This window comes from Phoenix dactylifera, chromosome 4, assembly GCF_051530095.1.
Source record: "Phoenix dactylifera cultivar Ajwa chromosome 4, Ajwa_hap1_PhDact_Kaust_v1.1, whole genome shotgun sequence".
NCBI classification, from domain to species: Eukaryota; Viridiplantae; Streptophyta; class Magnoliopsida; order Arecales; family Arecaceae; genus Phoenix; species Phoenix dactylifera.
The window spans coordinates 41,503,522-41,529,664 of NC_143193.1; the positions used below are offsets into that span (position 1 = coordinate 41,503,522).

A 26,143-nucleotide genomic window follows, 5' to 3' on the forward strand; every position below is an offset into this window, starting at 1 on the left:
TATAGCCAATCATAGTCCCTCATTCATCATGCATCAACCGCTCGTCCTGGTACACTGCCGCACGACAAGCGGCGGTGATTTTCGGGCGCACGGCCGATAATTTCCCCTTTTGTATCGTCAAGTCTCTTTTTTAATTCCCGCTCAGTTCAAATGGTCTTAGCGTTCGGTTGGATCGAGGGAATCGAAATTTCGAGCACCGCCCAATCTAGGGTTTCCATCATCTTGGCTCCCACCTTCTCTCCTTCCCTTCACCCAATCCTCTCGCCCAGCTTCCTTCGAATCGCCCGATAGCGCTTAGGAGTGGAGGGGAATGATCTCACCGATGGAAGTTTCTCTCCATAATCCCTCCGACATTGGAGAGGTCTCCAGGCCGGAGGGCGTCTCCGACTCCAACTCCACTCCGATCCCGGCGGCAGACGATAAAGTTCTGGTTTCAGGTGAAAAGAGCTCGAACTTTCCTCTTCCTTTTGCTTCTATCCCCTCTCCCGTTCTCTGACTTCTGATCTCTTGGGTCTTCATTCTTGTAGTTGAGGTCTGCTTGAATCCCTCCAGCACGGCTCGCATTGAAGACGTTCGGGCCGCTGTAGAAAGGTCTCTCTCTCTCTCTCACACGCACGGATAGACACGCTTCGCACATTTATTTTTTTTTGTTTTATATTTGTAAACTGTTGGGGGAGTGTTTTTGAGAAAACTAGGAGTTCTGGATGTGTAAAAAATGTAATTTTTGGGTAATTATAAGAAGAAGAAATGACTGTAGTGCCTGATCTAGTTCTTTTAACCCACATTCCAATTCCAGCCACTTGGAGCTGTGATAGGAATGATGTGGTGGTGAATGAGATCTCTAGTGAGTTAGGGCAAAAAAAAGGTATGCCATTTATCATTAAAAGATCAGCACTAAAACAGAAAGAAAACACCCTCGCCCTCATATTTGGAGACATCAAAAAAGTATCTTGAGTGTATCAGGAAAATAATCAGGATTTTTTTCTAAATTTTGAAAAAATAGGCTATTTTATCCAAGCATTAGATATATATCTGAGAAGTATCTCATGAATATTGGTATCTAACACGTGTCTGATATGGACATAGCATGTAACTTTAAGTATCTGTGCATCTAGAGACAAGTATTCACATATGCAAAGAAGCAAGCTAGTGCATAAAGATAGACATAGAAGAGGCACATGAATAGAGCATGGAAGCAGTATAGTGCATGCAAGGAAAAGGCACAGCCATATAAAGATAAGCAACAATGCATGGGAGGGTGATAAAGACAAATCTTTCACTATGGTGCATAGAGGCATCATCTTGAGTTTGCAGGTGAGTTGTGCACAGGGAAGAAATATAAGGCAAGCTTGTAGGTGATATGCATAGGGGACAAAGAACACCTGCTGCAAGATTATACTCATGTGCATGATTTGCAGAGGCATATTGACATAAACTATGGTTTCATGAGTTGCAGAGGCGTAACCTCTATGTGTCTATCTAAATTTTATTGGATGGTATGTATTTATATATATGTTACTGGTTAACTTTTTTGATGCTGATTCATTCATGCATGTATTTGTAACAATTGTTGCTTTTGTAGGCATCCTATATATGTTCACATAATTCCAAAGGAAATATTAAACATATGTATATTACAAATGTCCAATCATATTGGCTTTCATCTGAAGAAAATATGGATATTAGATATTACTTATATCTGTCTTTATCTGTTTTCTTTTAACCTAAACATATAGTTTGATATTGGTTTGGTGTTTGTCATTGTTTTGTAACTTGTGGATAGATTGAATTAGATTGTGGATCAAATGGAGGCCTATGAGATTCTACTTGTTTACTTCAAAAAAATTTAAACCATAAGAGTAGTGAGTATACGTCGGGGAAAAGAGAAATTGTAAAGAAGAGGAAAAAACACTCACATAAAGACATTTGAATCCCAGATTCCACAATCATAATCCTAAATATAGCATGAGTAAACTAAACATTGTTCCAAGTTACTAGAGATATTTATGCAGGTCACTCCATATACATATGTGCCCTCGCATTGTGTGCATAGATTCAAAACTTTTTGATGTAAAATATTTTAGAGTAAAAAAGAATCAGATTTTGACATATGGTTTAAATAATGTGATTATTTACCTTTTCTTTTAATACCATGAACTCTCAACTTTAATTTTTCTTTTCTATCTAGAAGTAAAAATTCTTAATAGCATTTTTTATTTTTAAATGTTATCAAGGCTAATTAGTGATAAATAAATAATTCTAAATGCCAACAAATCAAATAATGTTTACAATGGACCTTCCACCTGGTTTAACAAATAACATGACCAAATTGGATCTTATGATCTAAGAGACTGTATGACTCATGATAAGAATCTGGGTCCTATGATTCTCTCGATCCAAGGATGAGATCCAGGTTGTTCGGGACCATTTATGTGAATGATTAGATTGTTAATTATAAGATATTAACGGCAATTTATTTTGGGTGTCATTCCAAGGATTTTTTTTGGGGTTCGGGCCAGCCCAATTTTTGGCTCAAACAGGTAATTCGGGCTGGGCTCGGGCTGGAGTTTTCCGAATATTTTCGGGCCTAAGCCCAGCTCGAAGCTTGGAAAAAATTTTGGGCTAGACATGGGTAGAGGTGCGGCCCGGCCCAACCCTGCATGTTTCTAGCCCTAACAACAAGTCCCATTCAACTTCTGTGTTATGTTCAGTTCAATTAGCTTTAGATAACTTTCCACAGTAGTTCAACCAATATGAATGTTCATTTTTTGATTTTCCACTGTAATCTGCTCTTTCTACATTTCATCTGATAGCTATATCGCTTTTCCTTTCCTATTTCTTTAATCTCTTACATATATATCCAGTATCTATATGCATATAATTTTATTTACTTTGCTTTGGTGTTTTTTTTGTTTTATTAAATTTGTATAGGATGCTTGAGAAGAGGAGTTTAAGCTATGTCGACGGTCCTGTTCCAGTGCCTGTTGATGATACTTTTCTTCTCGAAAATGTAAAAAAAATCTTAATCTGTGACACAGGTTTAGTAACTTACTGGAACTGACCCACCTTTCTTGGAGATTTCTGACTTACTTTCCCGAATTTAAGTTTTCCTGGTCTTGATGGTAACTAATGTTCTCCTGCAGATGAGTGGGTGGACAACCATAAAGTCCTTTTGTTCTGGCAAGTCAGGCCTGTTGTGCATGTGTTTCAGGTATATATAGCTTATGGTGTAACATTGACATTATTGAGCTACTTTTATCTCTTGGTTTTTTGTTACAGATCATGGGCTAAAAATAACATCTTAATGTTTCATCTTTGCATGCAATTGGATTTTACCTGCCTCATCTATGTCATATCGACTTTCAGATACAGGATATCCTTTTGTCAATCATTACTGTAATGATGAATTTGTTATTATCTGGTCTTTTGACTCAGCATTTTAGTGGTCAATGAAATACTTGCATATGATTGTTTCAATTTCAGTCGTCTAACAAGTGTTATCCGAGAACATTGCAATTCTGTAAAATCAAATATATTGTTGTTATTGGATTTTTTTGGTCAAATAAAAGAGGTATTATACTCAATTTTTGTTTATTCAGCATTGCAGTAAAATTGGCGCAAAAATTACATTCAAGTGTTCAGTCTTTCTCTTGGACATCCATGTTTCTATCATTTAAATGAAATCATATAGCTTGTGCTTGACTTGCACTTCCAATATTTGTTGAACATTACAGGTGCTTCTCTAGAGCTTCTATGGTCATTCAGTTGACCTGTAGACGAGAATTTTTTTGCCTTCTGATGTTAATTTTTTCTATACTTCAATTTGTGGAAGAATGAATTTTCACAATGTTTGTAGATTTATAATTTCTCATGTATGACAGCTTAGTGAAGAGGGTCCAGGTGAGGAACTGAGTGGAGATGATATGCTTTCAATCTTCAATGAGTGGGTTCTACCTGCTAAAGAATTTGATGGATTGTGGGAAAGGTTCGTATTAATAATCAGTTTCTTCTTGATTACTGAAAACTGGCATTAGGTATTGTTTAGTATTTAATAATTACTTCTGCAGCTTAATTTATGAAACTGGTCTCAAGCAGCGGTTGCTGCGGTATGCTGCTAGTGCTCTGTTGTTTACAGAGAGGGGAGTAGATCCTTGTCTTGTTTCATGGAACCGGTAAGGAACTTTCTATATGAAACATATATCTACCTTATAGGTGCATTTTTTTCTTGTTAAAGCTTTGGTTAGGTTCTTTATCATGTATTACTTTTCTGTTGGCACAAGATTGTTGTGGAAATTTAAAGTTTGTAACACTAGCAAGCTTTGAAGGTCAATGTCATCAAGATGTAACCTTTTGATGCACCAAGACATCCCTACACTTCTGTAGAGAGAAATACCGTACTAAGCTTTCAATTTCCTTTTCTTGTTAGACCTTATGTTATCAACTACTTCATTCTAGTGTAGTAAGTGGTTGATTGCTTGTTCAAAGTTAAAATATTAGTATTAGTTAGCTTTGGACTCTAATGTCTTGGAACTTAGAGTTTTACTATATTTATTAACTAAAAGTTTCATTTTGCTTCCTAATAACATTCAATTGGTGTTGGGGTGGGTGGTTTAATCCCAGTAGTGGGTATGGTTTTATATTATCTTCATTGGTAATAAATACCTATAAATGCATTTTGAAATTGGGCTTTCTCTCTTAACAAAACTTCATAGTCTGTTACTTGTGAGGTCAATTCTAGTAGGTCTCCTTCAATTTCTCCCCCCTAAGCTCCACATTCAGGCCAGTTTGGACTGATTTCACAAATTCATTCTTGGGGTGGTTAGGTTGCACCTATTCCTAGCCCTTTTGAAGCAAGTAATGAATTGCTCGATTGACTCACATGGCTTTTACCATAGCTTCAACAAATCAGCCAGACAGCCACTATGACCTAAAGGTCCATTCTAAAAACTTGGGTATGGAATTTTTGTTCTAGAATGCCAAGTATTTATTGAATTAGGTGAAGAATGATATACCACGAGAAGGCCATTTTGGTCAATGAGTGGGGGAGCAACCTAAGTTTGAAAAAAGTCATTACTGGCCATTTCACCACATTGAATGATAAAGGAGCTGATGTTCTTGATAAAGGTTTGATTTTCTTCTCAAGAGAGAGGGGTGAAGTCTGGGATTTTATACCTTGTCAGGAAATTGTGCACATGTTTGATCTAGTTAGGGTAAGACCTGTTACATCTACTGTAGTTTGCCCTCCCTATTTTGTCTCCATGGTATTTCTGAATCATTTCATTTTTTAATTTTTGTTCAACTACCCTTTTCATTAATTTCATTGACTCATTAGCTTAGTTCCCCAATAATTAAATAGGTAGGTATTCTTACCTTTATTCTTATAGGTAGGTATTCCAAGACTTTCAATTTAATCCATTGACATTTTCTTAGTTTTTATAATTTCATTACATAGGTTAGTAAGCCAAGTTAACCCAATATCTCCCATAATTTTTTTCAAAGCTTAATGGGTATTTCATTTGGCCGTAATGCCATATCTTTTGAATTCTTTTAAAACTATCTTTTGAATTCCTTTCAAAACTATCTCTGCTTCGCTTTTATGGATTGTACGAATAGAACCATGATTTCTCCCTGACTGTACTTTGTTTGTGAAGGCTTATTTAGTAGAATCCTCATTTTAACAATTTTTCAAAATATGCCTCCATCTTTCTTTATTTTCCTCATCTTTTACTGGTGTCCTACTATCAGTATTCTTAGTTTTCCTTTCTTTTACTTTAACTATTTGATAAAATTTCATTTTTCATCTTCTTTTGAAATAACCTATCATATAAATTATTAAATGCTTCATATTTAGCCTTACTGTCCTTTTTGCATCTTTCTTAGCTTCCTTAAATTTTATGAAATCTTTGATGTTTTTTAATTTTTTGCTATTGTTTAAAGCAAATTGGTTTTTTTTTAATTTCTCCCTATATCTCATTATTCGACACCAAACTTTTCTGTGTATAGCTTTTCTCAATACTGCTGGCCATTTGGTCCCATAGTTTGTTCGATTCAGTTCTTAAATTTTAATTTGTCGCCATTAATAATTTATCCTTAAAAGCTATAACATTTCCCCCTTAAATTTCACCATCTTATCTTTGAACATTTATTAATTTCCTTTCCTTCTTCCACTTAGTATACACCTAAAATTAGTAAGCTATGTTGGGCGAACTTTCTTTTGGTATCGCCTTACGATCCTTACATGCTGATCTTTCTCATCTCTTAATGAAAAAGTAAACTATTTGTGATAAGTTTGCTTTGCTTTATAAAGGTTATTAAGTTCTCTATCTCTCTTTTTAAAATATCTTTTTACAATTGCTAAATCACGAGCTACTATATATTCAAGGATCGAATCTTCCATTAAATTTCTATCTCAAAAACTGAACCCCCATGCATTCTCTCGTCTCTTATATTATTCTTCCCTACATGTCCATTTAGGTCACCACCTATAATTGTCTTTTCTCCTTCAGGAATACTTGCATTAATCCATCCATTTCTCCCTAAAGTTGTTTCTTAATCCTCTCTTCTAAGCCTACTTGTGGTGCACAAGCAGCAATTATAGGTGTAAGTGATAGGGTAGTGTGTTGAGTAACCGGCTGCTTACTTTTTTCGATAATGAAAAATATTAAGAATAAGAATCTCATGACTGGCCGGGAAACACAATCGCCCTCTTTTTATGTTACGGGAATACAGCAGTTAATCGATTGGGAAAAATGCAAGGATCCATATTTAGGATTGAGAATAGCTGAAGTCAACCACCGGACTGTAGCTCCTTACCAAATGCCCTTGGGTTGGGGCTCTTCTTCATCGGAGGATTCTGTGTCACTCCTGAGGTTTAGCCTTGACCGGGGGATGGACCCGCTCCTCCGCTGGCTTCCCTACTCACCCGGTCCATGCACATCGCTCTCTCCAGAAGGTTTCAGGGTGAACATCCATCTCTCTATCCTTTTCCTGTGTTAAGGTCTAGTGGTCATTCCTCGCCCTCGATCAAAAAACCAACGTCGAACAAAGTCGTCTTCAACGCTCTGAGGCCATACAGAACGGACCCACGCCTACACGCAGTAGCTCTATGGCTATATAGGTTATACAATGCTTTCTGTCATTTCTTTATCCACTACTATTCCTTCTCCATTTCTGTTATCATCCTAAAGGTGACCATCGAACTTAAAATTTTAAAACGAATAATTTATTAAGATGATGAATGACTCCCTATCTTACCTAGCAAAATAAATGGTGCAATTTGAATTAACTATATTCTCCATGTGGGTCTTCTTTTATACCTTTTTTGTTTCGTTCTTCCTTTAATCGATTCCTTCAGTATATTTTCTTGTTCTTTGGTAGGCACAGTTACTATTACAAAACCAAAAGGTGTAATAATTGTAGGTTACATGGATCAAATTAATTGAAGACAATAATTACATCATCAAAATGATAGACAATCACATTCATACTTAGTGACTAAGATATTGGAAAGCCTTATCTTTCTCCCTTCCATCCCTTGTCTGCTATTCTTCTTTTCAAATCCAAATAGAACAAAAGTTTAAGGAGATACAAAACCCCCCCAAAAGGAAAACGACAACATCTACCCTTGTGACCAGTGTTTGCTGGCATCCATTGTTTGAAAATAAAACAGACCACTCTTCCTAGCTCGGGCCTTTTTAAACTAGTAGTTGTTGGTTGTTTTGCTGTGTTAGTTGGTTCTAACTGGTACAACTGCTTTTCGACCACATGAGGCAGCTCTTCCCATGAATTGGCCAAATACTGGATCATGGGAAAATTGCAGTTATGGTATATATTAGTTGATATGAATTGACGCGGTTTGACTTTAGCTCTAAAATCCACATCTATCAAGAGATGAAATTTCTTAAGAAGGTGGTTTCTTAAGAGTTTGTTTCATTATGATATATGCAATCCTAAGGGCATGTTTGGTGTTACTTCTTCTTAGGAGGTAATTTTCAAAAGTAGGTTCATTTAACTTCTTACTTGAAATGTACTTTTGATATTTTCAATGTTGGGTAATCACATTTATGAAATCACCTTTTATGGATGGGCTTACCATATTTGAAAGATATGGATCATTCTCATAAAGGAAGAAGCGAGAAGTTAGTTTTTCTAGCTTCTCCTAAAGGCTCTTTTTTGACTTCTCACAGAAGAACTTCTCATATAATACTACCAGGCACTTAATTTTTCTAGAAAGTACCTTTCTTACTTTAAGAAGTTGCGAAAGGACTTTTTGAATTAACGCTAAATGTGCACTAAGTTTTTGTCTCCTTGTCTGTAAGATTCTTATCTCCTACTTTGGTCCATACCATCCAAGGTTCTAAAACTTGTTTTTGGTTTTGGTTTGGGCTTGTGATGGAAAAAGAAGGGGGAATGTGAAAGAGAAGAAGGAAAAGATATACCTGGCACAACTGGTGGGTGCTGCTGTCACCTCCATTTTCACCATTGTTAGTGGCTCCACCGTTGCCTAATCCTTCTCCAATAGCCACTTGGTCGGTGGATGCAGTAGGGAAACAAAAAGACATAAAATATACAACCTAACAAGGAAAAATGTGCAACACAGAATTGAGAAAGGTGTGGAAAACTAAGTGGCTGTGGCTTGGGCCTAGGCAATCCGGCCAATAAATGCACCTAGGCGCCGCCTAGGCACCAAGGCAGGCACTTTTAACAGCATTGAGCACTTTATGAGAACTAATATGAACAATTAAAAACAAGACATTTCAAAGAATGAAAGAAATAATATATTAATACAAAATGAATATAATAATTCAATATTATTTATGAGTCTTCTGAAAAATAAAGAAGAATTGAATTTACTCGACACTAAAAAGCTTCAAAATTTCTAAATTTAATGGATTTTCAAACAATGAAAGTTCAAGAACTAAATGATATATATATTTGTTCAAAATAAAAAAAAAATCTATATGTATATTCAACTCGACATATATGCAATATTAAATTTGGTCTAAAATTGTTGAAACTACCCAATTAAAGAACCCATATAACACAAAATACTCTAAAATACTATCTAACAACTTGTCTTGGCTTGTTTATTGTCCTTCTATTTCTTTCTCTTTTTTTTTTTGAATTTTCTTGATTTTTTGACTGCAAGCGGAACTTCCGAAATTGTTGAAACTAAAACTCCATAGACTTGATTGATAACGAAACTAAAATCAATTTTCCAAACCTCGTCATGGATATAAAGGTATAGGTATTGTACATAACCTGCTGTTGGACTCCTAAATTTATTTCACTTTGGATTTTCAACATAACCTTTTAGCAATATTATTTTAAGAAATGATCAAATATGACTGAGATAGTTGGTCATGTAAGAGAAGGGACTGATGCAATTAGAAGGGGAGAGCTTGGTGAAGATTATAAATAGTGTTAAATGTAATATAGTGTCAGGTTATTGATTCAAATCCTGATCCACCTATATGACTCCTTATGTTACCATGGTGTCTCATAGAAAATGATACAATGTTATTAATAAGATGAAAGCTAGTCTAAAAGCTACAATAGAAACATGGGTAAAGTTAGGGTTTCCAATCAACATAACTAAACATGGTTAAGGAATTCAATTAAGTGGACATAGAGATGTAAATGAGGCCTAAATCAAGATTTTATGGTTAAGAAATACCTTGATGTGGACATTTTTGTTATCTTCCATCAATGAATGAAAGAAATGTTGAGATAATTACACGTAAGCTTTCTGTATAAGTTTCCCATGGTGCAAGCAGTGTCTGGATAACACCTAAAATGTGATATTTAATTACATGTCCTCTTGTAGGAATTTTGGTATTATTCTGTTGCTAATGTGTAAGCTTATTGTGTAGTGTTAGTTTGGCTGACGGATCAACTAAAATTGATATTTGAAGCAAAATTATTTAATGTCAGCTAAACATACTAAAATATTTAGTGTGTGCAGCATACAGACTAAATGATATTTGAAAGAAATATTTAATTTCAGCTAAACATTATATTGTTTTCTATAAACATGTCTATCACTACTAGAGTTGAACTTGGATGAGAAATATTAAATAAAGCCTTTGATATTCTAATGCTATTTGCAAATCTTTGCTTGCTAAGTTTTAGGCAGTGTCTCGGTATGTATATAAAGCTAGCTCTTACTGGCATGGACATGATAAATGATAATTCGTTCGTGTTTTTTTTCATAGTATTATAGTAAGAATCTTTATTATTATATAGTTTGTAGGCTTACATTGAACTACTGCAATTTTTTTTCATATAGCCAAATATTGTTTTTGTTTTCTTCTCCTTCAATGTTTAAGTGACACAAATAAATTATCTAAAATCTAATTTACATGAACCAATTGAAGAAAAGAAAGTGTAGACTAGTAAGAATTTTTCTTAGGTTACACTCAATGTGTTTTACAGGATTATCCTTTTGCATGGACCTCCAGGAACTGGAAAGACATCTTTGTGTAAAGCGTTGGCTCAAAAACTTTCTATACGCTTGAAGTCAAGGTTAGCAATGGATCAAAATTTCTTGGTATTAGTATTAACTATAACATTCATGATGACATTATTTATGGGTGTTGGCATCTCTAATGGATTTCACTAGGTATTCGCAATGCCAATTGGTGGAAGTTAACGCTCATTCCCTATTTAGCAAATGGTTTTCTGAAAGTGGCAAATTGGTATGCTATTTTAATTCATAGTTGTGTGTCTTCTGATATTCCAATAATGATATATTCTTTTTCTAGATGAACAGTTTACATTTCTCTATTGTGATTTAACTTTCTCTTTTTCTGGTGGAACTGATGTTACTTTCTTGATTGTTATACCATGTTATTTATCAAGAAGTTAGCATGTCATGAGAGGTTAAAGCACCTTTTTTGTGATAATATGGGATTTAAGGCCATGTGAAACTTGACCTTTCAAATTAAAGTAATATTTATTTTGAAAAAAATGGCTAACTGTGCCTCACCCTCTATGTTATCTTCTCTTTTCTGATCTTGTGGCTGCACCCACACCCGACGTGTGTGAGCTGGCGTTGTACCAAAAAAAAAATGGCTAACCCTGACAATGCATGCGCATGCATGATTCAAGTGTCAATAGGAAATCATGATTTATTTTGTCATATGTCATTATTTTATTTTTATTAACTTGATCTTATATGTTTATACCATATTATTTTATCTTCCTTTTAGCTGGTCGATTTGTTTATTTTTTTTTATGTAGTTGTGTCTCGAGTACATCTTCTATCCATCCATCATGTTGTGTCACTCTTTCGATTTCGATATATAATCTGTAGTACCAGTCACCTTTCTGGGGAAAACCTTACAACTGTAGATTAGGATAGCAGTTGGTTATTTTTGGGTCCTCAACCATGTTCTCCTCTTATATTAACAAGTAGAAGCTTGAAAACACAACTCAAATCTATCAGTGGTGTGGTGCAACCAACCTCAAATATGCTAACTAGTTAAACCGTATGGCCCGAAGTATAAGTGGGATAAGCTTTGTGGAATAAAGCTGTTGAAACTGTTGATCTTGTGCCTATTTACGTGGAAAACATCCTATAAAATATTTTTTTGAGCATGCCTTATTCTTAGGGATGGAATACAATGGTTAGCTTCTTGGCAATGCTGGATGGGCTCCGATAATTCTCAAACTTTGATGGAGTTTGTTGAGGACCTATAATTGTCATTGGGATTAGATATGAGCATTTGTCGAGCTACATCAAAGCCTGAATTCATGACAAAAATACCTAACCCAATGGAAATAACATAAAACATTACAGCTGCACATGCACGCAACTAAACACACACACACGAATACATGCACGCTTGAACATATACGAATATATGTGACACAATATGTCAATATTTTTGCATATACTCTTACTAATTGGGCTATATTACATATTTACACTCCTAAAATTGTTATTTGCACAGATACCCCTCAAATCATCTTGTTTTGCATGGATGCGACTCCCATTATATTTTTGTCTAATGGTGTTAATAAATGACCATTTTGAAAATCATTTGACTCTATTATCTTTTTATATAATTACCCTAGAAAATTGAGCATTCAGTTTGTAATGAAAAGAGCGATATTTTTACATAAGTTTTCAAGGATATTAATGTAAAAGGGTAATAAAGTTATTTTACACTTAAAACAATTGCTTGTTAGCACTGTTAGCCCAAATAAACCAAAGAAGTGTCCATGCAAAAATAGGATGATTTGAGAGCTATATATGCAAATAGTTATTTTTAGAGGAAAAATATGCAATGAACTATATTTGTAAGGGTTATATAGGGCTGAAACATAAAAATGGAGTGCCCTGTTTATGCTAAACAAGCTTTCACTTCATTTGTTATTGGCATCACTTGAATTCCAATTTTTTCTTTTATTTTTAAAGAGTTATTTCTTTTAATATCACAACATCTGTATTCGTGCTAATTTTTTATTTTCTTTTAGAAATCTAGACCAGCTACTGATTTGAAGGATCAGGCATGATGTCAGCCATTCAGCCTAATCCTAATTGAGGTTCCTGCTCAGATCTTTAATAATTTCTTCAGGAAGTCCTAGTTGGATGCTATGTTCAACTTGTCACCTCCGACTTTCAAAAAGGAAAAAAATGGTTTTCCTTTCCCTACACATCCCTGTATGGTGTTTAAACTCCCATTTGAATTAATAAATTGTATGTTTTCTTTAGCAATGTTAGTAAATCCAGTAACATTTGATCTAATTCAGTATGCAAATCTAATACTAGGCAAATATGAAGATAGCTAATGTATCCACTTGATCTTCAGATGCTAATCCAGGTATATTTATAAATTCACTGGATTTGTAAGTCTGAGACAGCAAGTTTCCGACAAGCATTTCCCTCTTCCGTATACTATGTTACCCTTTTCCTTTTAACAAAGTAAAACTACTATCTTAACTGATCAAACTTTGAGGTTTAGACACTTGTAAGGATCACTTACCACCATATTTGAGCTTGGTGGCATTTTGTGTACTTTGGTTAATAGCCTGGAGATGATTATAATATGCTAAAATTTCATTTACAAGGTGAGCAAGTCATTGCATTTTAGGTGCGCTGTCAAAACTGATGCCATAGTTTTTAAGTACCTTGCTTTTTTCATTTGACATTATTTTTATTTTAATTAAAAAACTATTGCTGGTTTCTCACTTTTCGTGGAATGTCTGAAAGTATTTTCTTACAACATGTGCAAATCACATTTATTACCAGTATTTATTTTGCTCGGGTCCTTTGGAGGCTTTCACACCAAACGCTTAAGTGGAGTTAAATGGTTGATAACAGTGGCAAGTGTTCAACAAATAACATACAAACCTTTCTTCACATGACTTGTCAATTTCAAATTTGACATCCTTTGCATTCAGTTAGTTTAACATCTCTAGTTCAGGTTGCGAAACTTTTCCAGAAAATCCAGGAGATGGTGGAGGAAGAAAATAACCTTGTATTTGTTTTGATTGGTGAGATTTATTTTCTGTTCTGTTTTGTTCCTTTTGATTCTCCTTGCACATGTTTCTAATTTCTGATCGATCAGATTCAACATTATGCTTTGTCGTTGAGTCAATTTGCATCGATTTATTCTTACATTTAGATGTATCTGATGATGGTGACTCCTTAAATTGTCCAAACTTTATGTTGATATGTCAATTTAATTTTTTTCACTGTGACTTTCTCAAACTTAAAAAAACTTGGTCGAACAAATTAATGAAGAACATTTATACTAAAATATTCTTTCTTTATGAAGATCGATGCCACTATATTAATGTCAAATTGAAAAAGCTAATCCTCAAACTTCTAGTCTGTCAAGACATCTTAATATATTGATCATGATAAATTCAATATCTTACTTTTGTTAATTTTTAGGTTGTTACAAAGTCATTGTTTATGGTACCTTTTTACCTACTTCTAGAAAAAGCAAAATATTTTTACTATCCATGAGTTCAGAAGAACACTGTAGGTGTTATTGGATTCCATTCGTAAATTTTTGGATCATGCTGAGTTGGCTCCAATAGCCAACCCACTAGTGTAACACATTTCGATCTTTTGAGAAATGTACAAGCAAACAGTTGTCCAACATTTAAAGTGTAAATTCATTCAAAGATTCAAAATGGCTTACTGTCTTGTTTTCACTTTGGTTTTCCTTATTCCTTAGTTGAACCAATATTTTGAGTGATATTCGTGTGCTCCTGGATGTAGCAAGAATAGTCCTGAATGAGAAACACTCAGAGAAGAGCTCACAAAGTTCTACTTCTCTACAGGTGATACACCAAATATGGTTTCATGGGTATAGTTTCAGGTTTTTGAATAACCAGATTTTACATGCAAATTCTTGACACTGTCCAAAACTGTCCTGGATGCAAATCCTGAGGTGTTATCTGGATGTGCGATTTCTGAAAGCAATATGAGGTCTACATAAATACCTGTTTTTCATGACATGATAGAGCGAGAATCAGTCCCATCTATATCATGCTTCAACACATGCTATAGACAACAACTGCTAAAATACTCAAGCAAACGACTCCATGAACTACTCAACACTGAAATTTTAAGAAACATCCTTTAAATGTTGAGCGCTAGTTTGCTGATTGTTGAAATCTGTTTAAACATTTCAGTAATTGTTCATTTCATTTTCCCATGAACTAAATGATCTAAAACTAAATTTGGAACTTAGCGCAGCATTAGAACAGCATTCAGATGATTCATTGTTGAACAATGATTGGTTGACATATAATATTTGACATGTTATTTAGTGCGATATTTGGCGTATGTTCTTATGCTTAGCAGCAACTCTTAGCAGGCTCATGGGAGAGGAAGGGCCTTCCTCCTTCTTCCAACTGCATACAAAATTATGTAGACCTCTCTTTCCCTCACACTCTTTCCCTTCACTGTTTAAACACATTTACTAATATATGTACTCTTTTATTTTCAACAATTCTAACCTATATCCTCCTTTTGTTCTCCTTTTCCTTTGTCCTCCTGTTGCAGCAACTGTTACAGCTAAAGCTACTGCTGCTACTGCTAGTGCTAATGCTACTACTAGTGGTAGCAACTGCTATTGCTGATGGTCTTATCACTACTAAATTCTAGTCTAGCTCATACGTTACTTACCTTCTGTTGGACTGTTGGACAATATATTCTTACTCTTTCAATCAATCATTGTATAATCATTAATTTACTATTTCTAGTTACACTTGTACAGTTAGTGGTCCATTTGAGTTATATTTTTTTAATTATTTAGCAATCTTTTTAAATAGATTAATAAGTTTAATATCTAGAGAATTGGAAAGAAATTAACAATCAATTTACTACGTTGGCTTAAAAATGTTAAGGGAAAGGACTGTTAGGTCTTCTTTGTGTGTTTTGTTGCTTTGTAACCTACTCTTTTCTCCATTTTGTGGTGGAGAGTTTTCTGCATTTCTGTTGTGCTGAGAGGCTAATTATGCATCTTGTGTCCCCTTAACCTGGTATTTAACAATATCATTGGTAATATGCCCCATCCCTCCTAAGAAAAAGAATTGTTGGGAAACAAATTACATATATATACAGGTTCTCTCTCACCCTAGGGCTGATGAGTGTGAAATTAATTAGTTCCTTTTTGAGGTAAAAAATATCATGAGATTAGGCAAACAAATGAACACATCGACACACATACACACTCAGAGAGAGAGATTAGGACCAAGCTCTAGGTTTTAAGGGTTGACCATCGAATAGATCTTTCTTCCCTCTTTGATATCATGATGGTAATGGGATTTAAGATTACTGGTATACATAGCGAGAGACATTTCTGAAAAGTACAACTTGTATGGAGAAGGTTCCTTGGAGGTATGTGTAAGAATGAAAAAGTAGGAGAGAAAAAGAATAGATTGATAGCAGGGAAAAGAAAACAAGAGATTTATTTATTTATTTATGGCATGAGTGTGGATAAACTGTACTTTTTGTGTGGCTCTGTTGATTTTGACACTAATGAACTACATGCACGGTGCACCTTGTAAGTGGCTGGTGAAGTTACAAAATTATAAGTTTGTGGTAATAAGAAATATAGAGACAATGACATCTAGTGTTTTAAACGGCAACTAAGATGTGTAGGCAATCAAGAGGCATATAGTGTATATATGGCAAGGAAGGTGGAACTATCCTGAACTACTCAGTTCGGGGCATACAGAATCATGGTTTACTATACCGGTCTGTACCGGTCCAGCCTGAGACCGGTACCGGATTAGCGTGGAATCCGGTACCGGTAGTTTATTGTTGAAGAATCGGTACGAGATCGGTTCGGACCGTTACGGGACCGGTTTGGACCGGTATGGGACCGGTACGGGACGCCACCGGTATGCCGATCGGTACCGGTACGGCGGACCTTGTACAGAACTGTACTAGTGGCAGATCGGGACGGTTCTGGCAATAAAATCAGAAAACCGGTGAGCAGCAAGAGAGGAAGAAGGAAAGAGAGGAGAAAGAGAGAGAGGAAGGGAGGGAGAGGGCATTAGTGAGTGGCGGCTGCCGGAACACGGACGAGGGAGAGGGAAAAGAGGGCTTTTGAAGTTCTCTCTCTCCTCTGTGCTTCAAAATGGGGGCAGAGCCCCTATTTCGAAAGTAATCAAAGGCTTCAGCCCCATTTTCTTTTTTTTTTTTTTTGATTGTTTTAAGTGAAGTCAGCAATGGCTGCTGATGTGACTTATTATTTTTTTGAAATTTTTTAAAATGAAGTTGGCAGCATAAAATTTCCCTGCAGTTATATATATTTCAATAAATTGCATGCATTCTATTTTCATCTTGTTCTTATAAAACTCTACAAAGTAATATTTCCCTACTCGTGTAGTCTTATTCTTTTTATTTTTTAAATTTATGAACTTGTAGATGAAGTTGAAAGCCTTGCTGCTGCTAGACAGGCTGCCCTATCTGGCTCTGAACCTTCAGACTCCATTCGAGTAGCACCTCCAGACTAAGCATCTGCCATTTTCATACTATAAAATTAATTCTTAATCTATAAGGCAACAATTTTTTTTTTAACATAATAATAGGGTGTGAACTTTCATGATGTCCCAATATGCCACTTGCAGGTTGTCAATGCTTTGCTTACTCAGATGGACAGATTGAAATCATCGCCAAATGTAATCATTTTGACAACATCAAACATAACTGCAGCAATCGGTATGCACTCATAAATTTTAGTTTTTTGTTGGTTTGGTAATATTTATGTATTCTGCTACAATAGAATTTTTATAATTGGATGCTTATGATTGTAGTGACTAGGTTTTTTCTAGTTGTTTAATTATTTCAACTGTTATTTCCACATTTGTATGCTTCTTTTTGTAAGTATTAACCCTATGTTATAGGTATTAGTAAGGTTTGTCATACCGGTCGGTATTGTATCATAACGGGTGTACCATACCATACCGATATCGAACTAGTATGCTGTCTTGTATCGTACTGACATTCAATATGTCTCATCTTGTACCGTACCGCATACTGACACTGTAATAGGATGGTATAGGTACGGAGTCTGGTACCGAGACGGTGAATCTTGGGGACCAGTATGCTTGTCATTTTCCAAAACCACTGCAGTTTTTCACTCTGTAGACATAAAAGGATTTTATCCGGCAGCCATACATAAGTATTCACATGCATGATATTTAACCTTCTTGTGAAGATACAAGTGGAAATAAAGCAAGTTTAATTTAATATTTGATGTTATTGGGGAAAAAGCAGTACTGTAGAGAAATTAAGAAGCCCTTAGAATTTAGATGTTCAGCATCAAATCTCTAGATTTTTGGGCACAGAGTTTTCCTCTTTTGTTGTTTTCCTGGTTTCTCTAGGGTTCAGGAAGTACAAGTACATATTTATGCTTAAATGGCCATAGTATATATTAGCTGCAATGCCTTCTAAAATGTTGATAGAATCTAGTGCAATTAGGGGTGGCAATGCTTTGCCTAATTAACCCGTTTAACTTGATTCAACTTATTGGATGTTAGCTTGGATTACCTGTTTAATAAAATGGTCAGATTCACTTATAGATTTTTGACCCATGTAATAAACAGGTTAGGTTTGGATTAACAATTTTTTGACCTAACCCATATATGGTCCGACCCGACCTGATTGCCATCCCTAAGTGCAATCCTTTCCCTTCAGATTTACCATCCTTTTGCATTAGAACTAATGCCTTCTTTTTCTTGACCTCATCTTTGGATTGACATGTTGTCATAGGCATTCTTATATGAATTCCCCTTTACTAATGCAATATCTATTTTAAGAAGCATGTATATGTATATCTCATATTAAATAAGGATCTCTGTTAAATTCATGCCCATATCTTTCCCGAATTCATAATATGTTTTTTTATTATTTGTGGACTTTATACATCAAAATTTCAGGTATTGCATATTGTGACTATTCGAGGATTAGCTGTCATTAAGGGGCTGTTCAGATACAATAGGTTTCTGCAGATTACTGGTCCACAATGGAAGTTCTCTGAAAAGAGATGATAAAGAGTGGGACTCTAAGGGATCCATGTAATGTTTGATCCCTGCGTCCCAAATTTTATTCAGATAAAATAAAACATCTCTCAAATGGTTTAAAAGTCAGGATTAGTGCTTCAGTGCACAGTTTGATAATAGTCAGGACCAGGAAGTTGGGAGCAGAGGCTAGCCAATATTTCTATTCTCAGCCAAGTGCTTTTCCTTCTTGAATCTCTTGGAAAGAGGAAGAGGACTGGGTTGAGCTCTTAGCTCCTCCATTTATTAAGAGGATCCAATTTTGGAGTTGAGGTTAAAGAGTCCAGATGAGTAGGAACTGCCATGCAAAGGTGCCTTGGTTGGAACCTATTTAACAAGGAATTCACTACGTTAGGACTGTTTTAATTATAGCTAGTGTTCATCAGGGCTTCGGTCGCTAGCTCCCTTGTCATTTGGATTGCCACATCCCTCCCACTTCTCTCTTTCTTTCTTAAACTTAAACTTCTCCTCTGGCATCCAAACAGGCTCTAAATGTTTAGTGTTATATGCCATGCCAGCACTTGTCATGCACTGGAATGGGAAGATATGATCTTGTCAATATATACACAGAAGATCTTTGAAGATACATTGGGAAAAAACTTGTTTCTGACTTCATCTTCTAGATAACTTCGTACTGATAATTTTCCATGATTTGAAACTTTAAGACAAATTTAGTGCTTTGTGATGGGTGATATGAGGACAAACATCTTCAGATATTAGGGGTGTCAACAGGCAAGGTGGGCTATTGGGGATTGACTCAGGTCAACAAATTAGTCTAATAAGTTCCAGACTTGATTAAGACCTAATTTGAGCCTTAATTTCCAAATTGAAGCACAATATAATGAGTCCGAATAGTCTTGAATACAATGCAATCGATGTAATTTAAAAATTAAGATTGCTCCAAACTGATTGGCCCAACTTGCCCTGACCTCCGGGTTTTGTGCATATTAAACTATATAAATTATATTGGTAAATTACATTTGTGCATGTCAAACATGCAAAGTTTTGAAGACAATATGCTATGCTCCATTTGTTCTTTACATATTTACATTTCGGTAAATAATAATCATGATTTGATATGTAAAAAGAGTGTGTAATATCATATGATATCTATGTTTATGCCTGATCAGTCCAGTGACTAGAGCTGAGCTAGGCCTTACAAACAATTTGGCCTGTTTTTTCCTGCCACGACTAATTGAGTTTTATTTACTAGCTGAAGTCTACCCAACTAATACACATTCATACTGGAGTCAAACATTCTACCATTAAAAACCCCAGATAAACATCCAAGTTAACAAATGACATTTGATGACGGTCAAGTTTATATTATGCTCTTAGGTTGTACTTGGCAGCTGTAATGGCTTAGAATCCAATCTTCAACTACTCTGCAGCAAGGTATCCAAGGTATTTAACACTTGCTGTAGATGCCCACATCAGTCACTGGTTGGTACATTTCATTAATGGCCCGCATGGATTTAAGCAGAAACTGAGAGGCGTAAAACCACTTTTAAGCTCAGAATTGACTGATTCCAAGCAGTACAAAGGTTGATCTAGGTTCCATTTGGGGCACTTGAGCTGGTTTGCCCATGAATTTGGTCATGAGGTGGTGCTGGTAAGAGTTCTGGTATGCACTGGCCAATATGCTGGTATTTGAATCCTTGCTGATATCAGACAACATTTCTGAGAGATTTAAAGGGCACAGAATGAAGATCTAGTATAGAATGATGGAATCCCTGTAGGTAATTATTGTATGCTATAAATTTACTCATGGCTTTACAAAGGGCCTTCATTGCAATATAAAAACATAATAGGATGGAATTGAAATTGATGAATGGATCATCAACATGGTTGTCAACTGCCAAGACGACTTAAGGTGATGGACCACGACTATAACTGGTCCAAGGAAATTAACATTGTATAGAAATTGCCTGGTCGTTCTTTGAATTATATGCTTCGTGTTACACAATCCGTATCCTCAAATTAACATCATGAGGGACCTCAAATCTTGTTCAGCATATGAGGTGTCTAGATTGCTAAATTTCTTTGGTTTTCTAACTTTGCATTTCTAGTTTGGGATTATACCTTTTTGGAATAATTATCTAGCACTTCAACTTATATTGTATTATTGTCTTTTAATGCAATAGAATTGTTTTTTTATCTCCAAGCTAATGTAAAGTGAGATGCATCAGTTTGGACCCTAAAGGAAAACCATATGCTACTGAGGCCTCATTTGAGGAAGTTTTTTGGAGGGCCAAAAAGTACTTTTTGGCTTTCCAAAAGTAATTTCAGATGTAATAGGAGTGTTTGGTAAAAATTTCGGAAAGCTGTTTTAGTTTTTTCAGAAAGCTAAAAACAACTTTTTGGAAGAAATTCCATTTTGGAGCTTTCTGAAAAAGCACTTTTACGCCCCGTCGAGAAGCTATTTTTTTGATCAAAATATCCATGATAAAATATCCAATCCACCGAGCCCGAAATCTCCCAGCCACCTCGTTCCAATGACCCCTTTCCTCCAATCCCATTCGCCCTAAACAAGAGAAAGACATCGAAGGAGCCGAAGTCGGCGACAGTGGAGGAGGAGGACCGGAGAATCTCGTGAAGAAGCTCAGAGCCCTCATCCGCCGCAGGCGCCGCGACGCCGCAAGCTGGCCACAAGCTCTTCCTTTTCTTCGCCTGAGAGCTCTGTCGCCCCTCCCATGGTTGCCGTAGGCTTTTCTCCTCCCAAACTCTCCCTTTCTTCTCCATGGGAGAAGATAGGGACGCCGCAAGCCGCAGCTACCCCGGGCGCCGCAGGCGCCATTGGTTGTGCCGTTAGCCTCAGCTGGCTCTCTCGGAAGCTCGATTGCCCCTTCCATGACCACGCGGGAGAGTGGGGAAAGGAAGGAAGAAGGGAGAGGGGAGGAGAAGAAAGAAAGAAGTAGAAGAAGGGAGAAGCTTCGGAAAGGAAGAAGAAAGAAGAGAAGGAAAAGAAAAGAAAAGAAAAAGAAGAGAAGAAAAAGAAAAGAAAAGAAAAAAAAGAAAAAAAAGAAAAGAAAAGAAAATAAAAGTAAAAATAAATAAAAATATTAGTAATTCTTTAACTAATTTTATCACCTAGCTAGAAAATTTGTTAGAGAGATAAAATGGTCATCAGAAGGGTAAAAAATTAATTTACACTAATAATTATAATATTTTATACCTTTATTATTATATTATGCTATGAATATAATATTATATTACATTATATCATAATATATTAATATATTATGTTAAAAAATTTAATATTATGTTATATTATGAAAAATTAATTTACGCTAATAATTATAATATTTTATACCTTTATTATTGTACTATACTATAAAGATAATATTATATTACATTATATCATAATACATTGATGTGTTATAATAAATAATTTAATATTATATTACATTACAGTAATATTATACTATATCATATAAATTATGTATTAAGATATTTAATTATGCTCTGTTGTATAATACTATGCAATGTTCTTTTCATTCTATCATACCAAAAGTACTTTTTCAGTTTTTTTACCGAACACATGTTAAAGTGGCACAATACTTATGAAATGTTACCAAACAATAAACAATTTTTTTATAAAAGCTCTACTTCCAACAACTCTACTTTTAAAAGCTCTACTGCCAACAACTCTCCCAAACATGGCCTAAGTGATCAGGTGATGCAATGTGCTGTCTACGTGCTCATCTGCCTGGTAATTGTGTAGGAATCTAGGCAATCTTCTAGGCAGGGGCTGTGTTTTAGACTATCCAGAGTCTTGGAAGTTTCTCATATGCCAAGTTGTCATGTGAAAATAATGTCTCACGAATGAGGCTGACCTAGAATTTGGAATGAATGACTAATTACAATTCTAGTCGAGAAATTTGATAGTGATTACCTTTGCTTTATATTAAAAGAGAATCATGTTTTTATTATGGGTCATTTGGAAAATTTTGCTACCTGTATGAGAAAAATATGGAAAAGAATTGTTTGTTAGTGATTATGTTAAGCTTGGGTCTAAACTTCACTAAGCATTTTTGGTAAAACCCATTATCTTCTGTAAAATAGCTGGGCGTATGGTCTGAAGTACTATAATTACTTAACACAGAAGTTCATTAATGTGTTAAATAAACTCAAAGATAACATGATGCTTCAAATTTTGAAAATCTGAAGGGGCTTGTTAATTAACATTACTAGGAGCTCACTCGTTAATGATTATTAGTTATGATGCCCGATATTTCATCATGTGTCAATGGACATTTGACAAAACCAAATTGATCAAGAATAAGTTTACCCTTGTACTATGTAAACTCTTAATAGTGGCTTTAACAAGCTATTTGGATAAGTCAACACAAAAATCAGTTAAAATCAAGGTCAATTAAGTTGGTGGATAAGAATCAGTTAAAACCAATACTGTACTGGCAAAGCCTTATCCTCATGATTGAAGTTTTCACCATGGAGTAAATCATTACAGGTCAAGCGAACAACTGTAGTTGATTATATCAGTTATTTTCTTTAAATACTATCCTTCAACTTGAATCTAACTTTCTCAATCCATTATCATATAATTATTGTAAAGTAAACGAAAATCAGACATTTCTTTACTGGTTAACTTTCCTTTCTACTTGTTTAGTGAATTGATTTTACTGAGCTGTATGCGTTTTCTCTGTTTCACTGTTGTGGACTATCTGTTATTTTCTTCTAATAATGATTTGTCAAGCGCAAAAGTGCTCACTTCTGTTTAGGTTCCAGATATTGCATTTGTTGACCGAGCAGACATCAAGGCATATGTTGGCCCGCCTACTCTTCAAGCCAGATACGAGATACTGAGATCCTGCTTACAAGAACTTATACGTACTGGAATACTTTTGTATCCTCAGGTGCATCTTCACTGGATCACGAAACTCAATGCTCATGGAACATGATCTTTTCTGCACCATCAATTTACTGAATTCCCTGCAAATTTGGTGAGACATTTGCAATAGGTAGTAGGATTGTTGAAGTACCTGGCTAACTCGGGTTGAGGCTTTTGCGAGCCTGTGTTTGAAATTACCGGATTTACACCAGAGTCCAGGTAGGAAGTATCTTGAGCACATTCCTAGGCTCTGCGAAGGTCAGAGTTGGTCCGGTCAGATTTTCTCTGCAACACAAGCCTAAACCTGGTCCAAACTTGTCACAGGCTCCAACATCATCCCCAAAAGCTTTTTTTTTCCTGTGCCCAAGCCTGGAATATTTCAAGCTAGGTCTTTATGCGAAGCAGACCAACTTGTTCCACTGACACCTTATTGGTGGCTTCAAGAGGCTTTGTAGGGAATAGCTGCGGTTCTAAATTCTAATCAGTGTAGATAATGCAGTCAGCGTGGCACAATATGTGACCACATATGGGACTCATTAATGCAATACCTGTATGTGTCTGGGTCATGCAACATGTCAACAAGTGTCTGCATAGGCCGAGACGGCATGTATATGTGGCCTTGGCCATATACCAGCCATCCTCATACTGCAACAATTCCTTAGAATCTTGTTTATTGTAATGGTCACAAATTATTTTGAAGCAGTGTTGCACATGTATGACCAACCTTATTGTTTTAAGAGACCATTATTTAGCCAAAAAATTGAAAACTCATTATGTCATTTGGCCCCAATTTACATTAAAAAATCGATGTGCCTCTAACCATGACAGCTATTATGTGGTTCAACCTGTAACCAATGCTTAAATGGGTATACATGTAACTACAGGAACAAATGTACATGTACAGAATGTGAAATCCCTTCATAGTTCCTTTATAGAAACTGACTCTCTCTCTCTCTCTCTCTCACACACACACACACACACACACACACACACAACTCACACACATGCACACAAGTGTGCAACTCAAACACATCCACAATCTAAATACTCATTTCTTGCTTCTCCAGGGTCATGATCATTTCTCATTTCCAAACTATTCAACCGTAAAAGAGAAACTCTACACCTCTAACATAGGGGAACTTGAGGAGCCATTTCATCTCTCCAGACTTTTGCTTGAAGCTGCAGAAGAATGCCAGGTTAGTGACTGACATTGTTGTAGCATGGATTTGGCAATAAAACTTAAGATAATATAGATGCTGACCTACTCCAACCTTCATGATTTTGTAAATTCTTTTTCAGGGATTAAGTTGTAGATCTTTGAGAAAGCTTCCTTTCTTAGCACATGCAGCTCTTACGAACCCCAACAGTTGTGAGCTAATCAAGTTTCTGTACACATTAAGAGAGACCGCCCGAAGAGAGCTCTCTGAGTTGCACGCTTAAACCTTCAAAATTGAGTGTACTTGTAAAGTGTGTTGCACTTAGCCTCAGTTCCATCTGCCGTCTCAATTTTTGTTGGCAGTTTTATGATAATCTACATCCCCTTGGCTATAACAGGAATTACAGGTAACACTACCTTATTGCTTCATCAAGTATTTGATCAAAGGTCATAGCAATTAAAGTACAAAGCAAAATCTTCCAATGTTCTTGGTGCTGATTTAGAGCAGAGATTCTAAATGGTTGAATTAATGGGGAGATAAATTGTATACAGAGTTAAACCAATGTTAAACCAATGTTCTTGGTGCTGATTTAGAGCAGAGATTCTATGCTTGAATTAATAGGGAGATAAATTGTATACAGAGTTAAATCAATGTTAAAGATTTCATGTTCATGTTTTTTGTATAATTCTAAGCTAAACCTTAGGTGACATGCATTGAAATTGGTCACCGAACCTTTCGGATGGTACCGTCTTTTGCCCTCTAAACAAGAGGTGGGAGGTTTGGTTCCGGGTAACCATGATTTTCCCCTTCGACCCCTGATTAATTTCTTGATTCTACCAGCAGTGGCTCGATCTACTCAAGGACCTGAGTTTTGGATCAGATGCAAGAGAATGAGGTGTGGGATTAGAACCATTCTAAAAATAAAAATAAAAATAAATCTTTTGTTGCAGTGTTCATACCGTGGATATATGCTTGTTTGTGTATCTTCTTTCATGATTAATGCAATTGGGTGACAAAGATCTATTGGTATATGTGTGCTATTTCTGATCAACCTTAAAAGAACCCCCCATATGCAACAATGACCCTAATATCTCAAAATCATAAGATATAACATCCATTTAAGTTTGTACCTGTGCAAAGAAGGTTAATTGTCTCTTGCTCAGCCTTTGCAAGAAAACGCACCTGATCATGCATCCTTCATAAGTTGAGCCAAAGTTTGCCAATTTTTGGGTTTGTCATGATCGAAGAAGTGTGAGCTCTGGTTCGAGCAATGGTATGGAGCAACTTGGTGGTGTGAAATTTCCAACACGTAACACAATCTATCTACATGGTAGCCTTTAATATCAAAGAAAGCACCTGATCATCCACATATATATATATATATATATATCTATATATACAACACTTAAATGAGGAATTTAATTATTTGGAGTGCATCTCCGATTTACATGAATAACAATTGTAATGAGAGGAGAGGAAATTCATTCTTGCGTCATGCTGAGCATCGCAAATACATACATAACGCGACATCCATTCCATTTTCTCAACTACATACGAACCCAACACAAAGGGGAAAAACAAACCACAGTTCAGTGAGAGCTAA

The 26,143-nt window shown here is 35.6% G+C and overlaps 1 protein-coding gene and 1 long non-coding RNA gene across 3 annotated transcripts; one reads left to right on the forward strand and one right to left on the reverse strand.

The window, feature by feature from the left end:
- On the forward strand, positions 1 to 25,211 carry LOC103717567 (pachytene checkpoint-like protein). Of its 2 annotated transcripts, none has more exons than XM_008806009.6 (14): positions 1 to 437; positions 528 to 591; positions 2,932 to 3,038; positions 3,144 to 3,211; positions 3,882 to 3,985; positions 4,068 to 4,172; positions 10,435 to 10,524; positions 10,622 to 10,697; positions 13,431 to 13,500; positions 16,898 to 16,968; positions 17,101 to 17,191; positions 23,281 to 23,408; positions 24,451 to 24,579; positions 24,683 to 25,211. In XM_008806009.6, the coding sequence occupies exons 1-14, from the start codon at positions 311 to 313 to the stop codon at positions 24,821 to 24,823; spliced, it is 1,371 nt and encodes a 456-aa protein (XP_008804231.4). In that variant the 5' UTR covers positions 1 to 310; the 3' UTR covers positions 24,824 to 25,211. The 2 variants fall into 2 exon arrangements, 1 of the variants encoding a protein (XP_008804231.4); XR_005514940.3 differs by having other exon boundaries at positions 11 to 437; positions 23,274 to 23,408.
- LOC148714072 (uncharacterized) lies at positions 24,239 to 24,765 on the reverse strand. The gene is made up of 2 exons (XR_015977167.2): positions 24,645 to 24,765; positions 24,239 to 24,562 (listed from the first exon to the last, which is right to left on the reverse strand). It is a non-coding gene; the product is annotated as an uncharacterized LOC148714072 (long non-coding RNA).
- Positions 25,212 to 26,143: the final 932 nt, after the last annotated feature.